Source organism: Salvelinus alpinus, chromosome 21, assembly GCF_045679555.1.
Source record: "Salvelinus alpinus chromosome 21, SLU_Salpinus.1, whole genome shotgun sequence".
Classification (NCBI taxonomy): Eukaryota; Metazoa; Chordata; class Actinopteri; order Salmoniformes; family Salmonidae; genus Salvelinus; species Salvelinus alpinus.
The window spans coordinates 40843649-40870955 of record NC_092106.1 but is presented as its reverse complement, the minus strand read 5'-3'; the positions used below and the strand labels follow the sequence as shown (position 1 = coordinate 40870955).

Below are 27307 nucleotides of genomic sequence, written 5' to 3'. Positions count from 1 at the left end.
TGTTTTCAGTCCCGTCTGCTATCGCAGCACTCTGTGTGTTTTCTGTCCCGTCTGCTATCGCAGCACTCTGTGTGTTTTCTGTCCCGTCTGCTATCGCAGCACTCTGTGTGTTTTCAGTCCCGCCTGCTATCGCAGCACTCTGTGTGTTTTCAGTCCCGTCTGCTATCGCAGCACTCTGTGTGTTTTCTGTCCCGTCTGCTATCGCAGCACTCTGTGTGTTTTCTGTCCCGTCTGCTATCGCAGCACTCTGTGTGTTTTCTGTCCCGTCTGCTATCGCAGCACTCTGTGTGTTTTCAGTCCCGTCTGCTATCGCAGCACTCTGTGTGTTTTCTGTCCCGCCTGCTGTCGCAGCACTCTGTGTGTTTTCTGTCCCGCCTGCTATCGCAGCACTCTGTGTGTTTTCAGTCCCGTCTGCTATCGCAGCACTCTGTGTGTTTTCAGTCCCGCCTGCTATCGCAGCACTCTGTGTGTTTTCAGTCCCGTCTGCTATCGCAGCACTCTGTGTGTTTTCAGTCCCGTCTGCTATCGCAGCACTCTGTGTGTTTTCAGTCCCGTCTGCTATCGCAGCACTCTGTGTGTTTTCTGTCCCGTCTGCTATCGCAGCACTCTGTGTGTTTCTCTGTCCCGTCTGCTATCGCAGCACTCTGTGTGTTTTCTGTCCCGTCTGCTATCGCAGCACTCTGTGTGTTTTCTGTCCCGTCTGCTATCGCAGCACTCTGTGTGTTTTCTGTCCCGTCTGCTATCGCAGCACTCTGTGTGTGTTTTCTGTCCCGCCTGCTATCGCAGCACTCTGTGTGTTTTCTGTCCCGTCTGCTATCGCAGCACTCTGTGTGTTTTCTGTCCCGCCTGCGATCGCAGCACTCTGTGTGTTTTCTGTCCCGTCTGCTATCGCAGCACTCTGTGTGTTTTCTGTCCCGTCTGCTATCGCAGCACTCTGTGTGTTTTCTGTCCCGTCTGCTATCGCAGCACTCTGTGTGTTTTCTGTCCCGTCTGCTATCGCAGCACTCTGTGTGTTTTCTGTCCCGTCTGCTCTCGCACGCACTCTGTGTCTTCTTTCTGTCCCGTCTGCTATCGCAGCACTCTGTGTGTTTTCAGTCCCGTCTGCTATCGCAGCACTCTGTGTGTTTTCTGTCCCGTCTGCTATCTCAGCACTCTGTGTGTTTTCTGTCCCGTCTGCTATCGCAGCACTCTGTGTGTTTTCTGTCCCGTCTGCTATCGCAGCACTCTGTGTGTTTTCTGTCCCGTCTGCTATCGCAGCACTCTGTGTGTTTTCTGTCCCGTCTGCTATCGCAGCACTCTGTGTGTTTTCTGTCCCGTCTGCTATCGCAGCACTCTGTGTGTTTTCTTGTCCCGCCTGCTATCGCAGCACTCTGTGTGTTTTCTGTCCCGTCTGCTCTCGCAGGACACTCTGTGTGTTTTCTGTCCCGTCTGCTATCGCAGCACTCTGTGTGTTTTCTGTCCCGTCTGCTATCGCAGCACTCTGTGTGTTTTCTGTCCCGTCTGCTATCTCAGCACTCTGTGTGTTTTCTGTCCCGTCTGCTATCGCAGCACTCTGTGTGTTTTCAGTCCCGTCTGCTATCGCAGCACTCTGTGTGTTTTCTGTCCCGTCTGCTATCGCAGCACTCTGTGTGTTTTCTGTCCCGCCTGCTATCGCAGCACTCTGTGTGTTTTCTGTCCCGTCTGCTATCGCAGCACTCTGTGTGTTTTCTGTCCCGTCTGCTATCGCAGCACTCTGTGTGTTTTCTGTCCCGTCTGCTATCGCAGCACTCTGTGTGTTTTCTGTCCCGTCTGCTATCGCAGCACTCTGTGTGTTTTCTGTCCCGTCTGCTATCTCAGCACTCTGTGTGTTTTCTGTCCCGTCTGCTATCGCAGCACTCTGTGTGTTTTCTGTCCCGTCTGCTATCGCAGCACTCTGTGTGTTTTCTGTCCCGTCTGCTATCGCAGCACTCTGTGTGTTTTCTGTCCCGTCTGCTATCGCAGCACTGTGTGTTTTCTGTCCCGTCTGCTATCGCAGCACTCTGTGTGTTTTCAGTCCCGTCTGCTATCGCAGCACTCTGTGTGTTTTCTGTCCCGTCTGCTATCGCAGCACTCTGTGTGTTTTCTGTCCCGTCTGCTATCGCAGCACTGTGTGTTTTCTGTCCCGTCTGCTATCGCAGCACTCTGTGTGTTTTCTGTCCCGTCTGCTATCGCAGCACTCTGTGTGTTTTCTGTCCCGTCTGCTATCGCAGCACTGTGTGTGTTTTCTGTCCCGTCTGCTATCGCAGCACTCTGTGTGTTTTCTGTCCCGCCTGCTATCGCAGCACTCTGTGTGTTTTCTGTCCCGCCTGCTATCGCAGCACTCTGTGTGTTTTCTGTCCCGCCTGCTATCGCAGCACTCTGTGTGTTTTCTGTCCCGCCTGCTATCGCAGCACTCTGTGTGTTTTCTGTCCCGTCTGCTATCGCAGCACTCTGTGTGTTTTCTGTCCCGTCTGCTATCGCAGCACTCTGTGTGTTTTCAGTCCCGTCTGCTATCGCAGCACTCTGTGTGTTTTCTGTCCCGTCTGCTATCGCAGCACTCTGTGTGTTTTCTGTCCCGTCTGCTATCGCAGCACTCTGTGTGTTTTCTGTCCCGTCTGCTATCGCAGCACTCTGTGTGTTTTCTGTCCCGTCTGCTATCGCAGCACTCTGTGTGTTTTCTGTCCCGTCTGCTATCGCAGCACTCTGTGTGTTTTCTGTCCCGTCTGCTATCGCAGCACTCTGTGTGTTTTCTGTCCCGTCTGCTATCGCAGCACTCTGTGTGTTTTCTGTCCCGTCTGCTATCGCAGCACTCTGTGTGTTTTCTGTCCCGTCTGCTATCGCAGCACTCTGTGTGTTTTCTGTCCCGTCTGCTATCGCAGCACTCTGTGTGTTTTCTGTCCCGCCTGCTATCGCAGCACTCTGTGTGTTTTCTGTCCCGCCTGCTATCGCAGCACTCTGTGTGTTTTCTGTCCCGTCTGCTGTCGCAGCACTCTGTGTGTTTTCTGTCCCGTCTGCTGTCGCAGCACTCTGTGTGTTTTCTGTCCCGCCTGCTATCGCAGCACTCTGTGTGTTTTCTGTCCCGTCTGCTATCGCAGCACTCTGTGTGTTTTCTGTCCCGTCTGCTATCGCAGCACTCTGTGTGTTTTCTGTCCCGTCTGCTATCGCAGCACTCTGTGTGTTTTCTGTCCCGCCTGCTATCGCAGCACTCTGTGTGTTTTCTGTCCCGCCTGCTATCGCAGCACTCTGTGTGTTTTCTGTCCCGTCTGCTATCGCAGCACTCTGTGTGTTTTCTGTCCCGTCTGCTATCGCAGCACTCTGTGTGTTTTCTGTCCCGTCTGCTATCTCAGCACAGAAGTTGACACCTTGTTGGCAGCTGCTTGATGATGTCATGCTTGTGAATTACTCATCGTTTCCAGTGGTTGTGTGGGGCCAGCAGCAGAGTGACAGGCACATTTTCCCAAACACTTTCCATTATAGACCACTAAGGATCATAAAAAAAAAAATGTTTATTTTATTTACAAATCAATTTGACAAATATACAGGCTTTCTTTTTTATTCACAACATGGAAAATATTTTCCATCGCAAATTCTCCTAAATATACACCTGCACTAATCTCAGATCAAATCTAATTCCCAAGTGAGACCAGCGTTACAGTGAGTACGATTATATGCACACAATAAGGAGATTTATTGTAAATTAGTCAGATTAATATAATAGTTTGATTTAAACATTTATATGCTTTGCCAGAAAGATTGCTCTGAGAACCAGGTGTTTTAATCGCTGCATGCTTACTTAGATTTTGACCGTACACCGATTTAAGATAAGCAGAGTATGGTGTTTACATGACTAATGCCGTACTCAGCCTTCAGCCATAACCTGTTTAATATCCAAGTATTACTGTGCATGTAAACGTACTCACAACTGGCTCCCAACCTTTAGTATGTCTTAGTTGTGTCTCGCCACCAAACCCTTTTATATTGATCACGTATTCTTTCTATCACTGGTCTCTCTCTTCTCCTCTTAGCTTATCTAGATCTGTCAACATCCTCTACGGACAGCAGCCAAATCACCCTGGCAACAGCCTCTAATGACAGCAGCCAAATCACCCTGGCAACAGCCTCTAATGACAGCAGCCAAATCACCCTGGCAACAGCCTCTATTGACAGCAGCCAAATCACCCTGGCAACAGCCTCTAATGACAGCAGCCAAATCACCCTGGCAACAGCCTCTAATGACAGCAGCCAAATCACCCTGGCAACAGCCTCTATTGACAGCAGCCAAATCACCCTGGCAACAGCCTCTAATGACAGCAGCCAAATCACCCTGGCAACAGCCTCTATTGACAGCAGCCAAATCACCCTGGCAACAGCCTCTAATGACAGCAGCCAAATCACCCTGGCAACAGCCTCTAATGACAGCAGCCAAATCACCCTGGCAACAGCCTCTATTGACAGCAGCCAAATCACCCTGGCAACAGCCTCTAATGACAGCAGCCAAATCACCCTGGCAACAGCCTCTATTGACAGCAGCCAAATCACCCTGGCAACAGCCTCTATTGACAGCAGCCAAATCACCCTGGCAACAATCTCTAATGACAGCAGCCAAATCACCCTGGCAACAGCCTCTATGGACAGAAGCCTAATCACCCTGGCAACAGCCTCTATTGACAGCAGCCAAATCACCCTGGCAACAGCCTCTATTGACAGCAGCCAAATCACCCTGGCAACAGCCTCTAATGACAGCAGCCAAATCACCATGGCAACAGCCTCTATTGACAGCAGCCAAATCACCATGGCAACAGCCTCTATTGACAGCAGCCAAATCACCCTGGCAACAGCCTCTATTGACAGCAGCCAAATCACCCTGGCAACAGCCTCTATTGACAGCAGCCAAATCACCCTGGCAACAGCCTCTAATGACAGCAGCCAAATCACCATGGCAACAGCCTCTATGGACAGAAGCCTAATCACCCTGGCAACAGCCTCTATTTACAGAAGCCAAATCACCCTGGCAACAGCCTCTATTGACAGCAGCCAAATCACCCTGGCAACAGCCTCTATGGACAGCAGCCAAATCACCCTGGCAACAGCCTCTATTGACAGCAGCCAAATCACCCTGGCAACAGCCTCTATTGACAGCAGCCAAATCACCCTGGCAACAGCCTCTATTGACAGCAGCCAAATCACCCTGGCAACAGCCTCTATTGACAGCAGCCAAATCACCCTGGCAACAGCCTCTAATGACAGCAGCCAAATCACCCTGGCAACAGCCTCTATTGACAGCAGCCAAATCACCCTGGCAACAGCCTCTATTGACAGCAGCCAAATCACCCTGGCAACAGCCTCTATTGACAGCAGCCAAATCACCCTGGCAACAGCCTCTATTGACAGCAGCCAAATCACCCTGGCAACAGCCTCTATTGACAGCAGCCAAATCACCCTGGCAACAGCCTCTAATGACAGCAGCCAAATCACCCTGGCAACAGCCTCTAATGACAGCAGCCAAATCACCCTGGCAACAGCCTCTATTGACAGCAGCCAAATCACCCTGGCAACAGCCTCTATTGACAGCAGCCAAATCACCCTGGCAACAGCCTCTAATGACAGCAGCCAAATCACCCTGGCAACAGCCTCTATGGACAGCAGCCAAATATTGATGCCTTCAAAGAAAATAAAGTTGCAGTGTTGCCTCGTTCATATCTATATATTTAAAGTACTAGTCTACTAGCCTCTCAGCTGGCACACCCACCCCAGAGTGTGTGTGTGTGTGTGTGTGTGTTTGTGTGTGTGTGTGTGTGTGTGTGTGTGTGTGTGTGTGTGTGTGTGTGTGTGTGTGTGTGTGTGTGTGTGTGTGTGTGTGTGTGTGTGTGTGTGTGTGTGTGTGTGGTGTGTGTGTGTGCCCCCTGCCTTCAGGAGATGCGCTATCAGAGGGATAGAGCAGAAACATACTTCCAGGTTGATGGAGGGGGGGTTGGGGGTGAGGGGAGCAGTACTGGGTGGGTGGGGGTGTACACACTTCCCATCACAAACAGTTCTAAACAGTTTGTTGCATATATGATTGCGAAATACTGCACCAAACAGTTTAGTTAGATGTAAAATTGCACAACTAAGACCTCTGAAAAAATGTATTAATTGATGACAGATTTCTTGAGTTATCTTAGATTAATTCAAGCTATTTTGAATAAGTGTATTCTGGCTACAGGATCTCAAGAGGGACAAACAAGTACTATTGCCGCTTTTTTTCATTTTTCAAGCCAAGGTCTTTTAAGGGAGTAGGCGAGGAACAGGCGTTCACTTTGCCTCGATGAGTTCTGCCTAGCATGCAGACACCTTAAGAAAGTCAGCAGGCAGGGAAGAACAGGGGTTGTGGCGGGGTGGAGTTAGCCAAGAGACAGGGCAGTGAACCACAGGGCTGGACAGGGCTGGGGGTGGGGGAGCCAGGTAGAGGGGGATTAGGACAGGGCTGGGGGTTGTGGGTTGTGGGGGACGACCAAAGAGCCCCACACTAGCTACCTTCTACACCCACACTAGCTACTACACCCACACTAGCTACCTACTACACCCACACTAGCTACCTACTACACCCACACTAGCTACCTCCTACACCCACACTAGCTACCTACTACACCCACACTAGCTACCTCCTACACCCACACTACCTACTACACCCACACTAGCTACCTACTACACCCACACTAGCTACCTCCTACACCCACACTAACTACCTTCTACACCCACACTAGCTACCTACTACACCCACACTACCTACTACACCCACACTAGCTACCTCCTACACCCACACTAACTACCTTCTACACCCACACTAGCTACCTCCTACACCCACACTAGCTACCTCCTACACCCACACTAGCTACCTCCTACACCCACACTAGCTACCTCCTACACCCACACTAGCTACCTACTACACCCACACTAACTACCTACTACACCCACACTAGCTACCTACTACACCCACACTAACTACCTACTACACCCACACTAACTACCTTCTACACCCACACTAGCTACCTCCTACACCCACACTAGCTACCTACTACACCCACACTAGCTACCTCCTACACCCACACTAGCTACCTACTACACCCACACTAACTACCTACTACACCCACACTAGCTACCTACTACACCCACACTAACTACCTACTACACCCACACTAGCTACCTACTACACCCACACTAGCTACCTCCTACACCCACACTAGCTACCTACTACACCCACACTAACTACCTTCTACACCCACACTAGCTACCTACTACACCCACACTAGCTACCTCCTACACCCACACTAGCTACCTACTACACCCACACTAGCTACCTACTACACCCACACTAGCTACCTTCTACACCCACACTAACTACCTTCTACACCCACACTAGCTACCTCCTACACCCACACTAGCTACCTCCTACACCCACACTAGCTACCTTCTACACCCACACTAACTACCTCCTACACCCACACTAGCAACCTACTACACCCACACTAGCTACCTACTACACCCACACTAGCTACCTCCTACACCCACACTAGCTACCTTCTACACCCACACTACCTACTACACCCACACTACCTACTACACCCACACTACCTACTACACCCACACTAGCTACTACACCCACACTACCTACTACACCCACACTACCTCCTACACCCACACTACCTACTACACCCACACTAGCTACCTACTACACCCACACTAGCTACCTCCTACACCCACACTAACTACCTTCTACACCCACACTAGCTACCTTCTACACCCCACACTACCTACTACACCCACACTACCTACTACACCCACACTACCTCCTACCTACTCACACACTACTCCTACACCTACTACTACTACCACACTACCTACTACACCCACACTAGCTACCTACTACACCCACACTAGCTACCTACTACACCCACACTGTCTACCCTTCTACACCCACACTAGCTACCTCCTACACCCACACTAGCTACCTCCTACACCCACACGAGCTACCTACTACACCCCACACTAGCTACCTTCTACACCCACGCTAGCTACCTCCTACACCCACACTAGCTACCTTCTACACCCACACTAGCTACCTCCTACACCCACACGAGCTACCTACTACACCCACACTAGCTACCTTCTACACCCACACTAGCTACCTCCTACACCCACACGAGCTACCTACTACACCCACACTAGCTACCTACTACACCCACACTAGCTACCTTCTACACCCACACTAGCTACCTCCTACACCCACACGAGCTACCTACTACACCCACACTAGCTACCTACTACACCCACACTAACTACCTTCTACACCCACACTAGCTACCTTCTACACCCACACTAGCTACCTACTACACCCACACTAGCTACCTTCTACACCCACACTAGCTACCTACTACACCCACACTAACTACCTTCTACACCCACACTAGCTACCTTCTACACCCACACTAGCTACCTTCTACACCCACACTAGCTACCTTCTACACCCACACTAGCTACCTTCTACACCCACACTAACTACCTTCTACACCCACACTAGCTACCTTCTACACCCACACTAGCTACCTTCTACACCCACACTAGCTACCTTCTACACCCACACTAACTACCTTCTACACCCACACTAGCTACCTTCTACACCCACACTAGCTACCTTCTACACCCACACTAACTACCTTCTACACCCACACTAGCTACCTTCTACACCCACACTAGCTACCTCCTACACCCACACTAACTACCTTCTACACCCACACTAACTACCTTCTACACCCACACTAGCTACCTTCTACACCCACACTAGCTACCTTCTACACCCACACTAGCTACCTTCTACACCCACACTAGCTACCTCCTACACCCACACTAGCTACCTCCTACACCCACACTAACTACTACACCCACACTAGCTACCTTCTACACCCACACTAGCTACCTCCTACACCCACACGAGCTACCTACTACACCCACACGAGCTACCTACTACACCCACACTAGCTACCTTCTACACCCACACCAGCTACCTCCTACACCCACACGAGCTACCTTCTACACCCACACTAGCTACCTTCTACACCCACACTAGCTACCTCCTACACCCACACGAGCTACCTCCTACACCCACACGAGCTACCTACTACACCCACACTACCTACTACACCCACACTACCTACTACACCCACACTAGCTACCTTCTACACCCACACTAGCTACCTTCTACACCCACACTAGCTACCTCCTACACCCACACTACCTACTACACCCACACTAGCTACCTTCTACACCCACACTAGCTACCTCCTACACCCACACGAGCTACCTTCTACACCCACACTAGCTACCTTCTACACCCACACTAGCTACCTCCTACACCCACACTAGCTACCTTCTACACCCACACTAGCTACCTTCTACACCCACACTAGCTACCTTCTACACCCACACTAGCTACCTTCTACACCCACACTAGCTACCTTCTACACCCACACTAGCTACCTCCTACACCCACACTACCTACTACACCCACACTAGCTACCTTCTACACCCACACTAGCTACCTCCTACACCCACACTACCTACTACACCCACACTAGCTACCTACTACACCCACACTAGCTACCTTCTACACCCACACTAGCTACCTACTACACCCACACTAGCTACCTACTACACCCACACTAGCTACCTCCTACACCCACACTAACTACCTTCTACACCCACACTAGCTACCTTCTACACCCACACTAGCTACCTTCTACACCCACACTAGCTACCTTCTACACCGACACTAGCTACCTCCTACACCCACACTAACTACCTTCTACACCCACACTAGCTACCTCCTACACCCACACTAGCTACCTCCTACACCCACACTAACTACCTTCTACACCCACACTAGCTACCTTCTACACCCACACTAGCTACCTCCTACACCCACACTAACTACCTTCTACACCCACACTAGCTACCTCCTACACCCACACTAGCTACCTTCTACACCCACACTAGCTACCTCCTACACCCACACTAGCTACCTACTACACCCACACTACCTACTACACCCACACTAGTTACCTTCTACACCCACACTAGCTACCTCCTACACCCACACTAGCTACCTACTACACCCACACTAGTTACCTACTACACCCACACTAGCTACCTCCTACACCCACACGAGCTACCTTCTACACCCACACTAGCTACCTTCTACACCCACACTAGCTACCTTCTACACCCACACTAGCTACCTTCTACACCCACACTAGCTACCTCCTACACCCACACTAACTACCTTCTACACCCACACTAGCTACCTCCTACACCCACACTAGCTACCTTCTACACCCACACTAGCTACCTCCTACACCCACACTACCTACTACACCCCACACTAGCTACCTTCTACACCCACACTAGCTACCTCCTACACCCACACTAGCTACCTACTACACCCACACTAGCTACCTACTACACCCACACTAGCTACCTCCTACACCCACACGAGCTACCTTCTACACCCACACTAGCTACCTTCTACACCCACACTAGCTACCTTCTACACCCACACTAACTACCTTCTACACCCACACTAGCTACCTACTACACCCACACTTTACACTGACAGGCACACTGCTGGAGTTGGGGGTTGGGGTCACATCTGTTGATTTCTATAAACTGGTCTGGAAACGAGAGTCCCATGCATAAGTAGGAGTCACTGAGTTTCACATTGTAGTGTTATGACAATGATTGGACACAAGAGGTCAGTTTCACCTGACGATATACTCTTTGTGAAATAATGAATCTCTCTCTCTCTCTCTCCCCTCTGTAGGCCTGAACCAGCAGCGTATCACCCAGAGTGCTCCAGGTAAGCAGGGGGGCCAACTGCCCTCCAGTCCCGAGAGCAGAGGAGTCATGGGGGGCAGCAACCAGATGAGGCTCCAGCAGCTGCAGATGGAGAAGGAGAGGTTGAGACTGAAACATCAGGAGCTGCTCCGCACCAGACCACAGGTCAGCAGCCTGTCCCTAACCAGTAGTATAGTACAGTGGTACAGGTCAGCAGCCTGTCCCTAACCAGTAGTATAGTACAGTGGTACAGGTCAGCAGCCTGTCCCTAACCAGTAGTATAGTACAGTGGTACAGGTCAGCAGCCTGTCCCTAACCAGTAGTATAGTACAGTGGTACAGGTCAGCAGCCTGTCCCTAACCAGTAGTATAGTACAGTGGTACAGGTCAGCAGCCTGTCCCTAACCAGTAGTATAGTACAGTGGTACAGGTCAGCAGCCTGTCCCTAACCAGTAGTATAGTATAGTGGTACAGGTCAGCAGCCTGTCCCTAACCAGTAGTATAGTACAGTGGTACAGGTCAGCAGCCTGTCCCTAACCAGTAGCATAGTACAGTGGTACAGGTCAGCAGCCTGTCCCTAACCAGTAGTATAGTACAGTGGTACAGGTCAGCAGCCTGTCCCTAACCAGTAGTATAGTATAGTGGTACAGGTCAGCAGCCTGTCCCTAACCAGTAGTATAGTACAGTGGTACAGGTCAGCAGCCTGTCCCTAACCAGTAGTATAGTACAGTGGTACAGGTCAGCAGCCTGTCCCTAACCAGTAGTATAGTATAGTGGTACAGGTCAGCAGCCTGTCCCTAACCGGTAGTATAGTACAGTGGTACAGGTCAGCGGCCTGTCCCTAACCGGTAGTATAGTATAGTGGTACAGGTCAGCAGCCTGTCCCTAACCAGTAGTATAGTATAGTGGTACAGGTCAGCAGCCTGTCCCTAACCAGTAGTATAGTACAGTGGTACAGGTCAGCAGCCTGTCCCTAACCAGTAATATAGTACAGTGGTACAGGTCAGCAGCCTGTCCCTAACCAGTAGTATAGTACAGTGGTACAGGTCAGCAGCCTGTCCCTAACCAGTAGTATAGTATAGTGTAACAGGTCAGCGGCCTGTCCCTAACCAGTAGTATAGTATAGTGGTACAGGTCAGCGGCCTGTCCCTAACCAGTAGTATAGTACAGTGGTACAGGTCAGCAGCCTGTCCCTAACCAGTAGTATAGTACAGTGGTACAGGTCAGCAGCCTGTCCCTAACCAGTAGTATAGTACAGTGGTACAGGTCAGCAGCCTGTCCCTAACCAGTAGTATAGTATAGTGGTACAGGTCAGCAGCCTGTCCCTAACCAGTAGTATAGTATAGTGGTAAAGGTCAGCAGCCTGTCCCTAACCAGTGGTATAGTACAGTGGTACAGGTCAGCAGCCTGTCCCTAACCAGTAGTATAGTATAGTGGTACAGGTCAGCAGCCTGTCCCTAACCAGTAGTATAGTATAGTGGTACAGGTCAGCAGCCTGTCCCTAATCAGTAGTATAGTATAGTGGTACAGGTCAGCAGCCTGTCCCTAATCAGTAGTATAGTATAGTGGTACAGGTCAGCAGCCTGTCCCTAACCAGTAGTATAGTATAGTGGTACAGGTCAGTAGCCTGTCCCTAATCAGTAGTATAGTATAGTGGTACAGGTCAGCAGCCTGTCCCTAACCAGTAGTATAGTATAGTGGTACAGGTCAGCAGCCTGTCCCTAACCAGTAGTATAGTATAGTGGTACAGGTCAGCAGCCTGTCCCTAACCAGTAGTATAGTATAGTGGTACAGGTCAGCAGCCTGTCCCTAACCAGTAGTATAGTACAGTGGTACAGGTCAGCAGCCTGTCCCTAACCAGTAGTATAGTATAGTGGTACAGGTCAGCAGCCTGTCCCTAACCAGTAGTATAGTACAGTGGTACAGGTCAGCAGCCTGTCCCTAACCAGTAGCATAGTACAGTGGTACAGGTCAGCAGCCTGTCCCTAACCAGTAGTATAGTACAGTGGTACAGGTCAGCAGCCTGTCCCTAACCAGTAGTATAGTATAGTGGTACAGGTCAGCAGCCTGTCCCTAACCAGTAGTATAGTACAGTGGTACAGGTCAGCAGCCTGTCCCTAACCAGTAGTATAGTACAGTGGTACAGGTCAGCAGCCTGTCCCTAACCAGTAGTATAGTATAGTGGTACAGGTCAGCAGCCTGTCCCTAACCGGTAGTATAGTACAGTGGTACAGGTCAGCGGCCTGTCCCTAACCGGTAGTATAGTATAGTGGTACAGGTCAGCAGCCTGTCCCTAACCAGTAGTATAGTATAGTGGTACAGGTCAGCAGCCTGTCCCTAACCAGTAGTATAGTATAGTGGTACAGGTCAGCAGCCTGTCCCTAACCAGTAATATAGTACAGTGGTACAGGTCAGCAGCCTGTCCCTAACCAGTAGTATAGTACAGTGGTACAGGTCAGCAGCCTGTCCCTAACCAGTAGTATAGTATAGTGTAACAGGTCAGCGGCCTGTCCCTAACCAGTAGTATAGTATAGTGGTACAGGTCAGCGGCCTGTCCCTAACCAGTAGTATAGTACAGTGGTACAGGTCAGCAGCCTGTCCCTAACCAGTAGTATAGTATAGTGGTACAGGTCAGCGGCCTGTCCCTAACCAGTAGTATAGTACAGTGGTACAGGTCAGCAGCCTGTCCCTAACCAGTAGTATAGTATAGTGGTACAGGTCAGCGGCCTGTCCCTAACCAGTAGTATAGTATAGTGGTACAGGTCAGCGGCCTGTCCCTAACCAGTAGTATAGTACAGTGGTACAGGTCAGCAGCCTGTCCCTAACCAGTAGTATAGTATAGTGGTACAGGTCAGCGGCCTGTCCCTAACCAGTAGTATAGTACAGTGGTACAGGTCAGCAGCCTGTCCCTAACCAGTAGTATAGTATAGTGGTACAGGTCAGCGGCCTGTCCCTAACCAGTAGTATAGTACAGTGGTACAGGTCAGCGGCCTGTCCCTAACCAGTAATATAGTACAGTGGTACAGGTCAGCGGCCTGTCCCTAACCAGTAGTGTAGTATAGTGGTATAGTGATGTGGTATAGTATAGTATAATATAGTATATTGGTATAGTATAGTGGTATAGTGGTGTGGTATAGTATAGTATAGTGATATAGTATAGTGGGATAGTGTGGTATAACATAGTATGGTGGCATAGTATAATATAGTATAGTGGTATATGGCTGTGGTATAGTATGATATAGTATAGTGGTATAGTATAGTGGTATAGTGGTATAGTGGTGTGGTATAGTATATTATAATATAGTATATTGGTATAGTATAGTGGTATAGTGGTGTGGTATAGTATAATATAGTATAGTGCTATAGTGGTATAATGTAGTATAACATAGTATGGTGGTATAGTATAATATAGTATAGTGGTATAGTGGTGTGGCATAGTATAATATAGTATAGTGCTATAGTGGTATAATGTAGTATAACATAGTATGGTGGTATAGTATAATAGAGTATAGTGGTATAGTATATCGGTGTAGTATAATATAGTATAGCGGTATAGTATTGTGGTATAGTGTAGTATAATATGATATAGTATACTGCAGTATGGTGGTATAGTGTAGTATACTATAGTATGGTGGTATAGTATACTGGTATAGTGTGCTATAATATAGTATGGTGGTATAGTATAATATAATATGGTGGTATAGTATAGTGGTGTAGTATAATATAGTATAGTGGTATAGTATTGTGGTATAGTGGTTTGGTATAGTATAATATGGTATAGTGTAGTACAATATGGTATAGTGGTATACTATGGTATAGTGGTATAGTATAATATAGTATAGTGGTATAGTTTGATGGTATAGTATAATATAGTATAGTGGTATAGTATAATATAGTATAGTATGGTAGTATAGTATGGTGGTATAGTATGGTGGTATAGTGGTGTGGTATAGTATAGTATAGTGGTATAATATGATGGTATATTATAATATAGTATAGTGGTATAGTATAATATAGTATAGTATGGTGGTATAGTGGTGTGGTATAGTATAATATAGTATAGTGGTATAGTATAATATAATATGGTGGTATAGTATAGTGGTGTAGTATAATATAGTATAGTGGTATAGTATTGTGGTATAGTGGTGTGGTATAGTATAATATGGTATAGTGTAGTACAATATGGTATAGTGGTATACTATGGTATAGTGGTATAGTATAATATAGTATAGTGGTATAGTATGATGGTATAGTATAATATAGTATAGTGGTATAGTATAATATAGTGTAGTGGTATAGTATAGTATGGTAGTATAGTATGGTGGTATAGTATGGTGGTATAGTGGTGTGGTATAGTATAGTATAGTGGTATAGTATGATGGTATAGTATAATATAGTATAGTGGTATAGTATAATATAGTGTAGTGGTATAGTATGGTGGTATAGTGGTGTGGTATAGTATAATATAGTATAGTGGTATAGTATAATATAGTGTAGTGGTATAGTGGTGTGGTATAGTATAGTATAGTGGTATAGTATAGTATGGTAGTATAGTATGGTGGTATAGTATGATATAGTATAGTGGTATAGTATAATATAGTATAGTGGTATAGTATGGTGGTATAGTATAATATAGTATAGTGGTATAGTATAGTATGGTAGTATAGTATGGTGGTATAGTATAATATAGTATAGTGGTATAGTATAATATAGTGTAGTGGTATAGTATGATGGTATAGTATAATATAGTATAGTGGTATAGTATAATATAGTGTAGTGGTATAGTATGGTGGTATAGTGGTGTGGTATAGTATAATATAGTATAGTGGTATAGTATAATATAGTGTAGTGGTATAGTGGTGTGGTATAGTATAGTATAGTGGTATAGTATAGTATGGTAGTATAGTATGGTGGTATAGTATGATATAGTATAGTGGTATAGTATAATATAGTATAGTGGTATAGTATGGTGGTATAGTATAATATAGTATAGTGGTATAGTATAGTATGGTAGTATAGTATGGTGGTATAGTATAATATAGTATAGTGGTATAGTATAATATAGTATAGTGGTATAGTTTGATGGTATAGTATAATATAGTATAGTGGTATAGTATAATATAGTATAGTATGGTAGTATAGTATGGTGGTATAGTATGGTGGTATAGTGGTGTGGTATAGTATATTATAGTGGTATAATATGATGGTATAGTATAATATAGTATAGTGGTATAGTATAATATAGTATAGTGGTATAGTATGGTGGTATAGTGGTGTGGTATAGTATAATATAGTATAGTGGTATAGTATAATATAATATGGTGGTATAGTATAGTGGTGTAGTATAATATAGTATAGTGGTATAGTATTGTGGTATAGTGGTGTGGTATAGTATAATATGGTATAGTGTAGTACAATATGGTATAGTGGTATACTATGGTATAGTGGTATAGTATAATATAGTATAGTGGTATAGTATGATGGTATAGTATAATATAGTATAGTGGTATAGTATAATATAGTGTAGTGGTATAGTATAGTATGGTAGTATAGTATGGTGGTATAGTGGTGTGGTATAGTATAGTGGTATAGTATGATGGTATAGTATAATATAGTATAGTGGTATAGTATAATATAGTGTAGTGGTATAGTATGGTGGTATAGTGGTGTGGTATAGTATAATATAGTATAGTGGTATAGTATAATATAGTGTAGTGGTATAGTGGTGTGGTATAGTATAGTATAGTGGTATAGTATAGTATGGTAGTATAGTATGGTGGTATAGTATGATATAGTATAGTGGTATAGTATAATATAGTATAGTGGTATAGTATGGTGGTATAGTATAATATAGTATAGTGGTATAGTATAGTATGGTAGTATAGTATGGTGGTATAGTATAATATAGTATAGTGGTATAGTATAATATAGTGTAGTGGTATAGTATGATGGTATAGTATAATATAGTATAGTGGTATAGTATAATATAGTGTAGTGGTATAGTATGGTGGTATAGTGGTGTGGTATAGTATAATATAGTATAGTGGTATAGTATAATATAGTGTAGTGGTATAGTGGTGTGGTATAGTATAGTATAGTGGTATAGTATAGTATGGTAGTATAGTATGGTGGTATAGTATGATATAGTATAGTGGTATAGTATAATATAGTATAGTGGTATAGTATAATATAGTATAGTGGTATAGTATAGTATGGTAGTATAGTATGGTGGTATAGTATAATATAGTATAGTGGTATAGTATAATATAGTGTAGTGGTATAGTATGATGGTATAGTATAATATAGTATAGTGGTATAGTATAATATAGTATAGTGGTATAGTATGGTGGTATAGTGGTGTGGTATATAGTATAGTATAGTAGTATAGTATAGTATGGTAGTATAGTATGGTGGTATAGTATAATATAGTATAGTGGTATAGTATGGTGGTATATTGGTGTGGTATAGTATAATATAGTATAGTGGTATAGTATAATATAGTGGTATAGCATAGTACACTTAAAAATAAAGGTGCAGTCACTGACATTCAGAGTGACTGCCAAGGTTAGGAAGATTAAGATATGAGACTATAACTTAAACATCTCATTAAATATTTCATTAACAGGTTCAATAAGTCCAAATAATAGATTGGAATTGTTTAGAAACATGTTATTTATATTTGAGTTGCATCAGATCAATCAATGTACATGCAAAAACATATTGACTATTCCAACTGTTCAACAAGTCTATCTGCAATAGAGCATGCTGGGAAATATGATAATGATTGGCGTGGCTTTGGTTCATCTCTGGTTATTAACACCAACGATGGGGTTATTTTACACCAATTAGTGTTAATTTAACTCTTTACAGCAGGTATCAAACTCATTCATAATTTTTTTTGCACTATTGGTTAGAGCCTGTAAGTAAGCATTTCACTGTAAGCATTTCACTGCATCTACACCTGTTGTATTCAGCGCAGGTGACAAATAAACTTTGATTTGATTTGATTCCTCGGAGGGCAGAGTGTCGCTCCTCCCTTGTTCTTCATTGATGAATTAAGGTCACTAATCAGTAAGGACCTCCCCTCACCTGGTTGTCTAGGTCTCAGTAAGGACCTCTCCTCACCTGGTTGTCTAGGTCTCAGTAAGGACCTCCCCTCACCTGGTTGTCTAGGTCTCAGTAAGGACCTCCCCTCACCTGGTTGTCTAGGTCTCAGTAAGGACCTCTCCTCACCTGGTTGTCTAGGTTTCAGTAAGGAACTCCCCTCACCTGGTTGTCTAGGTCTCAGTAAGGATCTCTCCTCACCAGGTTGTCTAGGTCTCAGTAAGGACCTCCCCTCACCTGGTTGTCTAGGTCTCAGTAAGGACCTCCCCTCACCTGGTTGTCTAGGTCTCAGTAAGGACCTCCCCTCACCTGGTTGTCTAGGTCTCAGTAAGGACCTCCCCTCACCTGGTTGTCTAGGTCTCAGTAAGGAACTCATCTCCCCTGGTTGTCTAGGTCTCAGTAAGGAACTCCCCTCACCTGGTTGTCTAGGTCTCAGTAAGGAACTCCCCTCACCTGGTTGTCTAGGTCTCAGTAAGGAACTCCCCTCACCTGGTTGTCTAGGTCTCAGTAAGGAACTCCCCTCACCTGTTTGTCTAGGTCTCAGTAAGGAACTCATCTCCCCTGGTTGTCTAGGTCTCAGTAAGGAACTCCCCTCACCTGGTTGTCTAGGTCTCAGTAAGGAACTCCCCTCACCTGGTTGTCTAGGTCTCAGTAAGGAACTCCCCTCACCTGGTTGTCTAGGTCTCAGTAAGGAACTCCCCTCACCTGGTTGTCTAGGTCTCAGTAAGGAACTCCCCTCACCTGGTTGTCTAGGTCTCAGTAAGGAACTCCCCTCACCTGGTTGTCTAGGTCTCAGTAAGGAACTCCCCTCACCTGGTTGTCTAGGTCTTAGTAAGGAACTCCCCTCACCTGGTTGTCTAGGTCTCAGTAAGGAACTCTCCTCACCTGGTTGTCTAGGTCTCAGTAAGGACCTCTCCTCACCTGGTTGTCTAGGTCTCAGTAAGGAACTCCCCTCACCTGGTTGTCTAGGTCTCAGTAAGGAACTCCCCTCACCTGGTTGTCCAGGTCTCAGTAAGGAACTCCCCTCACCTGGTTGTCTAGGTCTCAGTAAGGAACTCCCCTCATCTGGTTGTCTAGGTCTGAATAAGGAACTCCCCTCACCTGGTTGTCTAGGTCTCAGTAAGGAACTCCCCTCATCTGGTTGTCTAGGTCTCAGTAAGGAAGATATCCTACTCAGCTTTCAGTTGCCTTGCTAGTGCAGAGCTAGTGCAGGGGTAGTGCTGGGGTAGTGCAGAGCTAGTGCAGGGCTAGTGCAGAGGTAGTGCAGGGGTAGTGCAGGGCTAGTGCAGGGGTAGTGCAGAGCTAGTGCAGGGCTAGTGCAGAGGTAGTGCAGGGCTAGTGCAGGGCTAGTGCAGGGGTAGTGCAGGGCTAGTGCAGAGGTAGTGCAGGGCTAGTGCAGGGCTAGTGCAGGGCTAGTGCAGGGGTAGTGCAGAGGTAGTGCAGGGCTAGTGCAGGGGTAGTGCAGGGGTAGTGCAGGGGTAGTGCAGAGCTAGTGCAGGGCTAGTGCAGAGGTAGTGCAGGGCTAGTGCAGGGCTAGTGCAGGGGTAGTGCAGGGGAAGTGCAGAGGTAGTGCAGGGCTAGTGCAGAGGTAGTGCAGGGCTAGTGCAGGGGTAGTGCAGGGCTAGTGCAGGGGTAGTGCAGGGGTAGTGCAGAGCTAGTGCAGAGCTAGTGCAGGGGTAGTGCAGGGGTAGTGCAGGGCTAGTGCAGGGCTAGTGCAGAGGTAGTGCAGGGGTAGTGCAGGGCTAGTGCAGAGGTAGTGCAGGGCTAGTGCAGGGCTAGTGCAGGGCTAGTGCAGGGCTAGTGCAGGGGTAGTGCAGAGGTAGTGCAGGGCTAGTGCAGGGCTAGTGCAGGGGTAGTTTAGAGGTAGTAAGGAGCTAGTGCAGGGGTAGTGCAGAGCTAGTGCAGGGCTAGTGCAGGGCTAGTGCAGAGGTAGTAAGGAGGTAGTGCAGGGCTAGTGCAGGGCTAGTGCAGAGCTAGTGCAGGGCTAGTGCAGAGGTAGTGCAGGGCTAGTGCAGGGCTAGTGCAGGGCTAGTGCAGAGGTAGTGCAGGGCTAGTGCAGAGGTAGTGCAGGGGTAGTGCAGTGCTAGTGCAGGGCTAGTGCAGGGCTAGTGCAGAGGTAGTGCAGGGCTAGTGCAGAGCTAGTGCAGGGGTAGTGCAGGGCTAGTGCAGAGCTAGTGCAGAGCTAGTACAGAGGTAGTGCAGAGGTAGTGCAGGACTAGTGCAGGGCTAGTGCAAAGCTAGTGCAGAGCTAGTGCAGGGCTAGTGCAGAGGTAGTGCAGAGGTAGTAAGGAGCTAGTGCAGAGCTAGTAAGGAGCTAGTGCAGGGCTAGTAAGGAGCTAGTGCAGGGCTAGTGCAGGGGTAGTGCAGGGGTAGTGCAGAGCTAGTGCAGGGCTAGTGCAAAGCTAGTGCAGAGGTAGTAAGGAGCTAGTGCAGGGGTAGTGCAGGGCTAGTAAGGAGCTAGTGCAGGGCTAGTGCAGGGCTAGTAAGGAGCTAGTAAGGAGGTAGTGCAGGTTTAGTAAGGAGCTAGTAAGGAGCTAGTGCAGGGCTAGGAAGGAGCTAGTGCAGGGCTAGTAAGGGGCTAGTGCAGGGCTAGTCAGGAGCTAGTAAGGAGCTAGCAAGGAGCTATTGCAGGGCTAGTCAGGAGCTAGTACAGGGCTAGTAAGGAGCTAGTGCAGGGCTAGTCAGGAGCTAGTACAGGGCTAGTAAGGAGCTAGTAAGGAGGTAGTAAGGAGCTAGTAAGGAGCTAGTAAGGAGCTAGTGCATGGCTAGTAAGGAGCTAGTAAGGAGCAAGTGCAGGGCTAGTCAGGAGCTAGTACAGGGCTAGTCAGGAGGTAGTAAGGAGCTAGTGCAGGGCTAGTCAGGAGCTAGTAAGGAGCTAGTAAGGAGCTATTAAGGAGGTAGTAAGGAGGTAGTAAGGAGCTAGTGCATGGCTAGTAAGGAGCTAGTGCAGGGCTAGTCAGGAGGTAGTAAGGAGCTAGTGCAGGGCTAGTCAGGAGCTAGTAAGGAGCTAGTAAGGAGCTATTAAGGAGGTAGTAAGGAGGTAGTAAGGAGCTAGTGCATGGCTAGTAAGGAGCTAGTGCAGGGCTAGTAAGGAGCTAGTAAGGAGGTAGAAAGGAGCTAGTGCATGGCTAGTAAGGAGCTAGTAAGAAGCTAGTAAGGAGCTAGTAAGGAGCTAGTAAGGAGCTAGTGCAGGGCTAGTGCAGAGCTAGTAAGGAGCTAGTGCAGGGCTAGTCAGGTGCTAGTAAGGAGCTAGTAAGGAGCTAGTAAGGAGCTAGTAAGGAGCTAGTGCAGGGCTATAAAGGCGCTAGTAAGGAGCTAGTAAGGAGGTAGTGCAGAGCTAGTAAGGAGCTAGTGCATGGCTAGTCAGGATCTAGTAAGGAGCTAGTAAGGAGCTAGTAAGGCGCTAGTGCAGGGCTAGTAAGGAGCTAGTAAGGAGCTAGTAAGGAGGTAGTGCAGAGCTAGTAAGGAGCTAGTGCATGGCTAGTAAGGAGCTAGTAAGGAGCTAGTGCAGGGCTAGTAAGGAGCTAGTGCAGGGCTAGTGCAGGGGTAGTGCAGGGGTATTGCAGAGCTAGTGCAGAGGTAGTAAGGAGCTAGTGCAGGGCTAGTGCAGGGCTAGTAAGGAGGTAGTGCAGGTTTAGTAAGGAGCTAGTAAGGAGCTAGTGCAGGGCTAGGAAGGAGCTAGTAAGGGGCTAGTAAGGGGCTAGTGCAGGGCTAGTCAGGAGCTAGTAAGGAGCTAGTAAGGAGCTAGCAAGGAGCTATTGCAGGGCTAGTCAGGAGCTAGTACAGGACTAGTAAGGAGCTAGTGCAGGGCTAGTCAGGAGCTAGTACAGGGCTAGTAAGGAGCTAGTAAGGAGGTAGTAAGGAGGTAGTAAGGAGCTAGTAAGGAGCTAGTGCAGGGCTAGTAAGGAGCTAGTAAGGAGCTAGTAAGGAGCTAGTAAGGAGCTAGTAAGGAGCTAGTGCAGGGCTAGTCAGGAGCTAGTACAGGGCTAGTAAGGAGGTAGTAAGGAACTAGTAAGGAGCTAGTGCATGGCTAGTAAGGAGCTAGTGCAGGGCTAGTAAGGAGCTAGTAAGGAGCTAGTAAGGAGCTAGTGCATGGCTAGTAAGGAGCTAGTAAGGAGCTAGTAAGGAGCTAGTGCATGGCTAGTAAGGAGCTAGTGCAGGGCTAGTGCAGGGCTAGTCAGGAGGTAGTAAGGAGCTAGTGCAGGGCTAGTCAGGAGCTAGTAAGGAGCTAGTAAGGAGCTATTAAGGAGGTAGTAAGGAGGTAGTAAGGAGCTAGTGCATGGCTAGTAAGGAGCTAGTGCAGGGCTAGTAAGGAGCTAGTAAGGAGGTAGAAAGGAGCTAGTGCATGGCTAGTAAGGAGCTAGTAAGGAGCTAGTAAGGAGCTAGTAAGAAGCTAGTAAGAAGCTAGTAAGGAGCTAGTGCAGGGCTAGTAAGGAGCTAGTGCAGGGCTAGTAAGGAGCTAGTAAGGAGCTAGTAAGGAGCTAGTAAGGAGGTAGTAAGGAGCTAGTAAGGAGCTAGTGCAGGGCTATAAAGGAGCTAGTAAGGAGCTAGTAAGGAGGTAGTGCAGAGCTAGTAAGGAGCTAGTGCATGGCTAGTCAGGATCTAGTAAGGAGCTAGTAAGGAGCTAGTAAGGCGCTAGTGCAGGGCTAGTAAGGAGCTAGTAAGGAGCTAGTAAGGAGGTAGTGCAGAGCTAGTAAGGAGCTAGTGCATGGCTAGTAAGGAGCTAGTAAGGAGCTACTAAGGAGCTAGTGCAGGGCTAGTAAGGAGCTAGTAAGGAGCTAGTGCAGGGCTAGTAAGGAGCTAGTAAGGAGCTAGTGCAGGGCTAGTAAGGAGCTAGTGCAGGGCTAGTAAGGAGCTAGTCAGGAGCCATTGCAGGGCTAGTAAGGAGCCAGTACAGAGCTAGTAAATAGCAAAGTAGTGCATTATATAGGGAATAGGCTGCTATTTGGGATTTACTTCTCCTCAATAGGGCTCCTTCTCTCCAACTGTCTCTCTCTCTCTCTCTCTCTCTCTCTCTCTCTCTCTCTCTCTCTCTCTCTCTCTCTCTCTCTCTCTCTCTCTCTCTCTCTCTCTCCCTATCTCTCTCTCTCTCTCCCACTGTCTCTGCCTCTCTCCCCCACTCTCTCTCTCTCTCTCTCTCTCTCTCTCTCTCTCTCTCTCTCTCTCTCTCTCTCTCTCTCTCTCTCTCTCCCTATCTCTCTATCTCTCTCTCCCACTGTCTCTGCCTCTCTCCCACTGTCTCTCTCTCTCTCTCTCTGCCTCTCTCTCTCCCACTCTCTCTCTCTCTCTCTCTCTCTCTCTCTCTCTCTCTCTCTCCTACTTTAGTGGAAGGTTCAGGTGATGGTGTGATGGTGTCTGTCTGTTTAATCCTAGATTTAACTTTGTATACAGTGGATAGAAAACAAAAGAACTTGGTGGCACACACACACACACACACACACACACACACACACACACACACACACACACACACACACACACACACACACACACACACACACAGACTGAGACTTTGGCATACAAGGACTTAGTTATTTTAACCCTAACACATATTGGTGTGTTCAGCTGGAAGCTAGGCTGAGGAGTATTCTGAGCTGTTGTAGCAGCATTAAAGTGATACTGACACATTTATACATATCAGTCCAAAAAATATACAGTTACAGCCTACTATGTGTGATAGACTAGTGTCCTGTCCAGGGGGTGTACTGTACATCAAGCTGTCTCACTACAGGAGACGGGCTCCTGCCCTATGGGCCGTTCTGGGTCACTCTACAGAAACAGGAGACGGGCTCCTGCCCTATAGGCCGTTCTGGTTCACTCTACAGAAACAGGAGACGGGCTCCTGCCCTCTGGGCCGTTCTGGCTTGGACAAGGCTTCTTACTTGTTTCCTTGACTTCCACTAACACGTGCTGTGTATGCTGTGTGTCCATAGGAGCTGGCTTTGAGGACCCAACTACCAGTCAGTATGGAGCAGGACGGGGGGACTCCCAACCCCGTGTCGTCCCCTGGGATGGGTCAGGATGCCAGAACCATGGCAACCAACAGCTCCGACCCATTCCTCAACAGGTACGCCTCATCAGTTGTTATGACAGCTTATAGCAACAGGTCTTAAACATGTATCGTAATGAGTTATACGGTATGTGTTGTATCTTTTCCTCAACAGGTGTGTCCATCTGTTTATCTGAGGGCCCGTTTCCCAGACACAGATTTAGCCTGACCCACTAGAAACACCACTGTGTCCATCTGTTTATCTGAGGGCCCGTTTCCCAGACACAGATTTAGCCTGACACACTAGAAACACCACTGTGTCCATCTGTTTATCTGAGGGCCCGTTTCCCAGACACAGATTTAGCCTGACCCACTAGAAACACCACTGTGTCCATCTGTTTATCTGAGGGCCCGTTTCCCAGACACAGATTTAGCCTGACCCACTAGAAACACCACTGTGTCCATCTGTTTATCTGAGGGCCCGTTTCCCAGACACAGATTTAGCCTGACCCACTAGAAACACCACTGTGTCCATCTGTTTATCTGAGGGCCCGTTTCCCAGACACAGATTTAGCCTGACCCACTAGAAACACCACTGTGTCCATCTGTTTATCTGAGGGCCCGTTTCCCAGACACAGATTTAGCCTGACCCACTAGAAACACCTTCGTCTTAAGCTCCATCTGTGTCCGGAAAAACACAGCTCAGAATGTTGTAGATATTCTTAACCCGGAAAAACACAGCTCAGAATGTTGTAGATATTCTTAACCCGGAAAAACACAGCTCAGAATGTTGTAGATATTCTTAACCCGGAAAAACACAGCTCAGAATGTTGTAGATATTCTTAACCCGGAAAAACACAGCTCAGAATGTTGTAGATATTCTTAACCCGGAAAAACACAGCTCCAGAAAATAACATTAGTCATGATCTGTGTCATTGTGTTATTAGTAAGTTGCAGTGGATGACATCATCCCTGTTTGAAGTTTAGAGCGTCATTACTGTAACCTAATGTGACCTGAGCAGGTAGGAAAAACTCTGGGTTTCTGGAGTCTCTGCCTTTCTTACACACACACACACACACACACACACACACACACACACACACACACACACACACACACACACACACACACACACACACACAGTCTTGTACAGCTAACCTTGTGGGGACATACAATTCAGTCCCATTCAAAATCCTATTTTCCCTAACCCCTAACCCTAAACCTAACCCTAATCCTAACCCGTACCCCTACCCTAACCCTAACCCTAACCTTAACCCTAACCCTAACCCAAAAACCTAAACTTTATCCTAACCCTAAACCTAACCCTAGCTCCTAACCCTAACCCTACAACTAACCCTAGCTCCTAACCTTAATATTTAACTTAATTCTAACCCTAACACTAATTCTAACCTTAACCCTAAACCCCCTAGAAATAGCATTTGACATTGTGGGGACTAACAAAATGTCCCCAGTTGGTCAATTTTTACTTTGTTTACTTGTCTTGTAGGGACTTCTGGTCCCCACAAGAATAGTTAAACACGTCCACACACAGTGACTAGTTTGTGTGTGTGTGTGTGTGTGTGTGTGTGTGTGTGTGTGTGTGTGTGTGTGTGTGTGTGTGTGTGTGTGTGTGTGTGTGTGTGTGTGTGTGTGTGTGTGTGTGTGTGTGTGTGTGTGTGTGTGTGTGTGTGTGTGTGCCTAGTGCTGTGGTGGGGGGAGTTTGAGCCCCCGTGTGAGCTACCTGAGAGGCAGTTCTCTGAACTTAACCCCGTTCACATGGAAGTGACTCATTCAGACCAGGGGGGCTGTGCTGAGAGAGTGAGTCTGCACAATACCGACATCTGGTGGGCATGATCGGTACTGCAGGACAGGGAGTTTCACAGAGTTTCTAAACCCCATTAACTCAACATGGTGAGACTCGTTGGGCATCAGATTAGCCCAATGGCATGATAATGACATTTCTACGTAATCGTGGATTTCTATTGGAGAAGAAGTTCCTACATATCTTTACACTACATATTAATTATATTATATTACACACGCGCATTGATTTTCCCGTGCAGCTGAACATTTTGTCAAATCCATTTATATAAAAAAAAAAAAAATTGAATTAAACAATTGCAGATTGTAGTGGTTTTAAACTGTATCTGAATGGTTAAGGAGTTTCTCATATATTCAGCCACTTATTGTTAAACACTTTTAGCATTATGTCCGAGCTGGATGCATTGTCAATGAGTGTACACGTTTATAGTACGACTGTGCATTGCTCAGACACTTACTGAAGACATTTATGGGAAGTGGTATGACCTATAGAATGGAAACTGGTACATAGACCTATAGAATGGAAACTGGTACATAGACCTATAGGAATGGAAACTGGTACATAGACCTATAGAATGGAAACTGGTACATAGACCTATAGAATGGAAACTGGTACATAGACCTATAGGATGGAAACTGGTACATAGACCTATAGGAATGGAAACTGGTACATAGACCTATAGGATGGAAACTGGTACATAGACCTATAGGATGGAAACTGGTACATAGACCTATAGAATGGAAACTGGTACATAGACCTATAGAATGGAAACTGGTACATAGACCTATAGAATGGAAACTGGTAGATAGACCTATAAGATGGAAACTGGTACATAGACCTATAGGATGGAAACTGGTACATAGACCTATAGGAATGGAAACTGGTACATAGACCTATAGAATGGAAACTGGTACATAGACCTATAGAATGGAAACTGGTAGATAGACCTATAGGATGGAAACTGGTACATAGACCTATAGGATGGAAACTGGTACATAGACCTATAGGAATGGAAACTGGTACATAGACCTATAGGAATGGAAACTGGTACATAGACCTATAGGAATGAAACTGGTACATAGACCTATAGGATGGAAACTGGTACATAGACCTATAAGATGGAAACTGGTACATAGACCTATAGGAATGGAAACTGGTAGATAGACCTATAGGAATGGAAACGGGTACATAGACCTATAGAATGGAAACTGGTACATAGACCTATAGGAATGGAAACTGGTACATAGACCTATAGGAATGGAAACTGGTACATAGACCTATAGGAATGGAAACTGGTACATAGACCTATAGGAATGGAAACTGGTACATAGACCTATAGGAATGGAAACGGGTACATAGACCTATAGGATGGAAACTGGTACATAGACCTATAGGATGGAAACTGGTACATAGACCTATAGGATGGAAACTGGTACATAGACCTATAGGAATGGAAACTGGTACATAGACCTATAGGATGGAAACTGGTACATAGACCTATAGGAATGGAAACTGGTACATAGACCTAT

At 46.8% G+C, this 27307-nt stretch overlaps 1 protein-coding gene across 8 annotated transcripts in view; it reads left to right on the top strand.

The window, feature by feature from the left end:
- yap1 (Yes1 associated transcriptional regulator) overlaps positions 1-27307 on the top strand; it is a 121599-nt gene that overhangs the window by 71054 nt on the left and 23238 nt on the right. For all 8 annotated transcript variants that reach the window (XR_011669698.1, XR_011669695.1, XR_011669699.1 and 5 more), the window contains exons 5-6: positions 10850-11028; positions 23900-24033. Coding sequence is in view for 1 of the 8 variants with exons in the window: in XM_071357941.1 (XP_071214042.1) it covers positions 10850-11028; positions 23900-24033 (313 nt within the window). In the remaining 7 variants the exon portion in view is untranslated. The remainder of the gene's footprint in view (positions 1-10849; positions 11029-23899; positions 24034-27307) is intronic.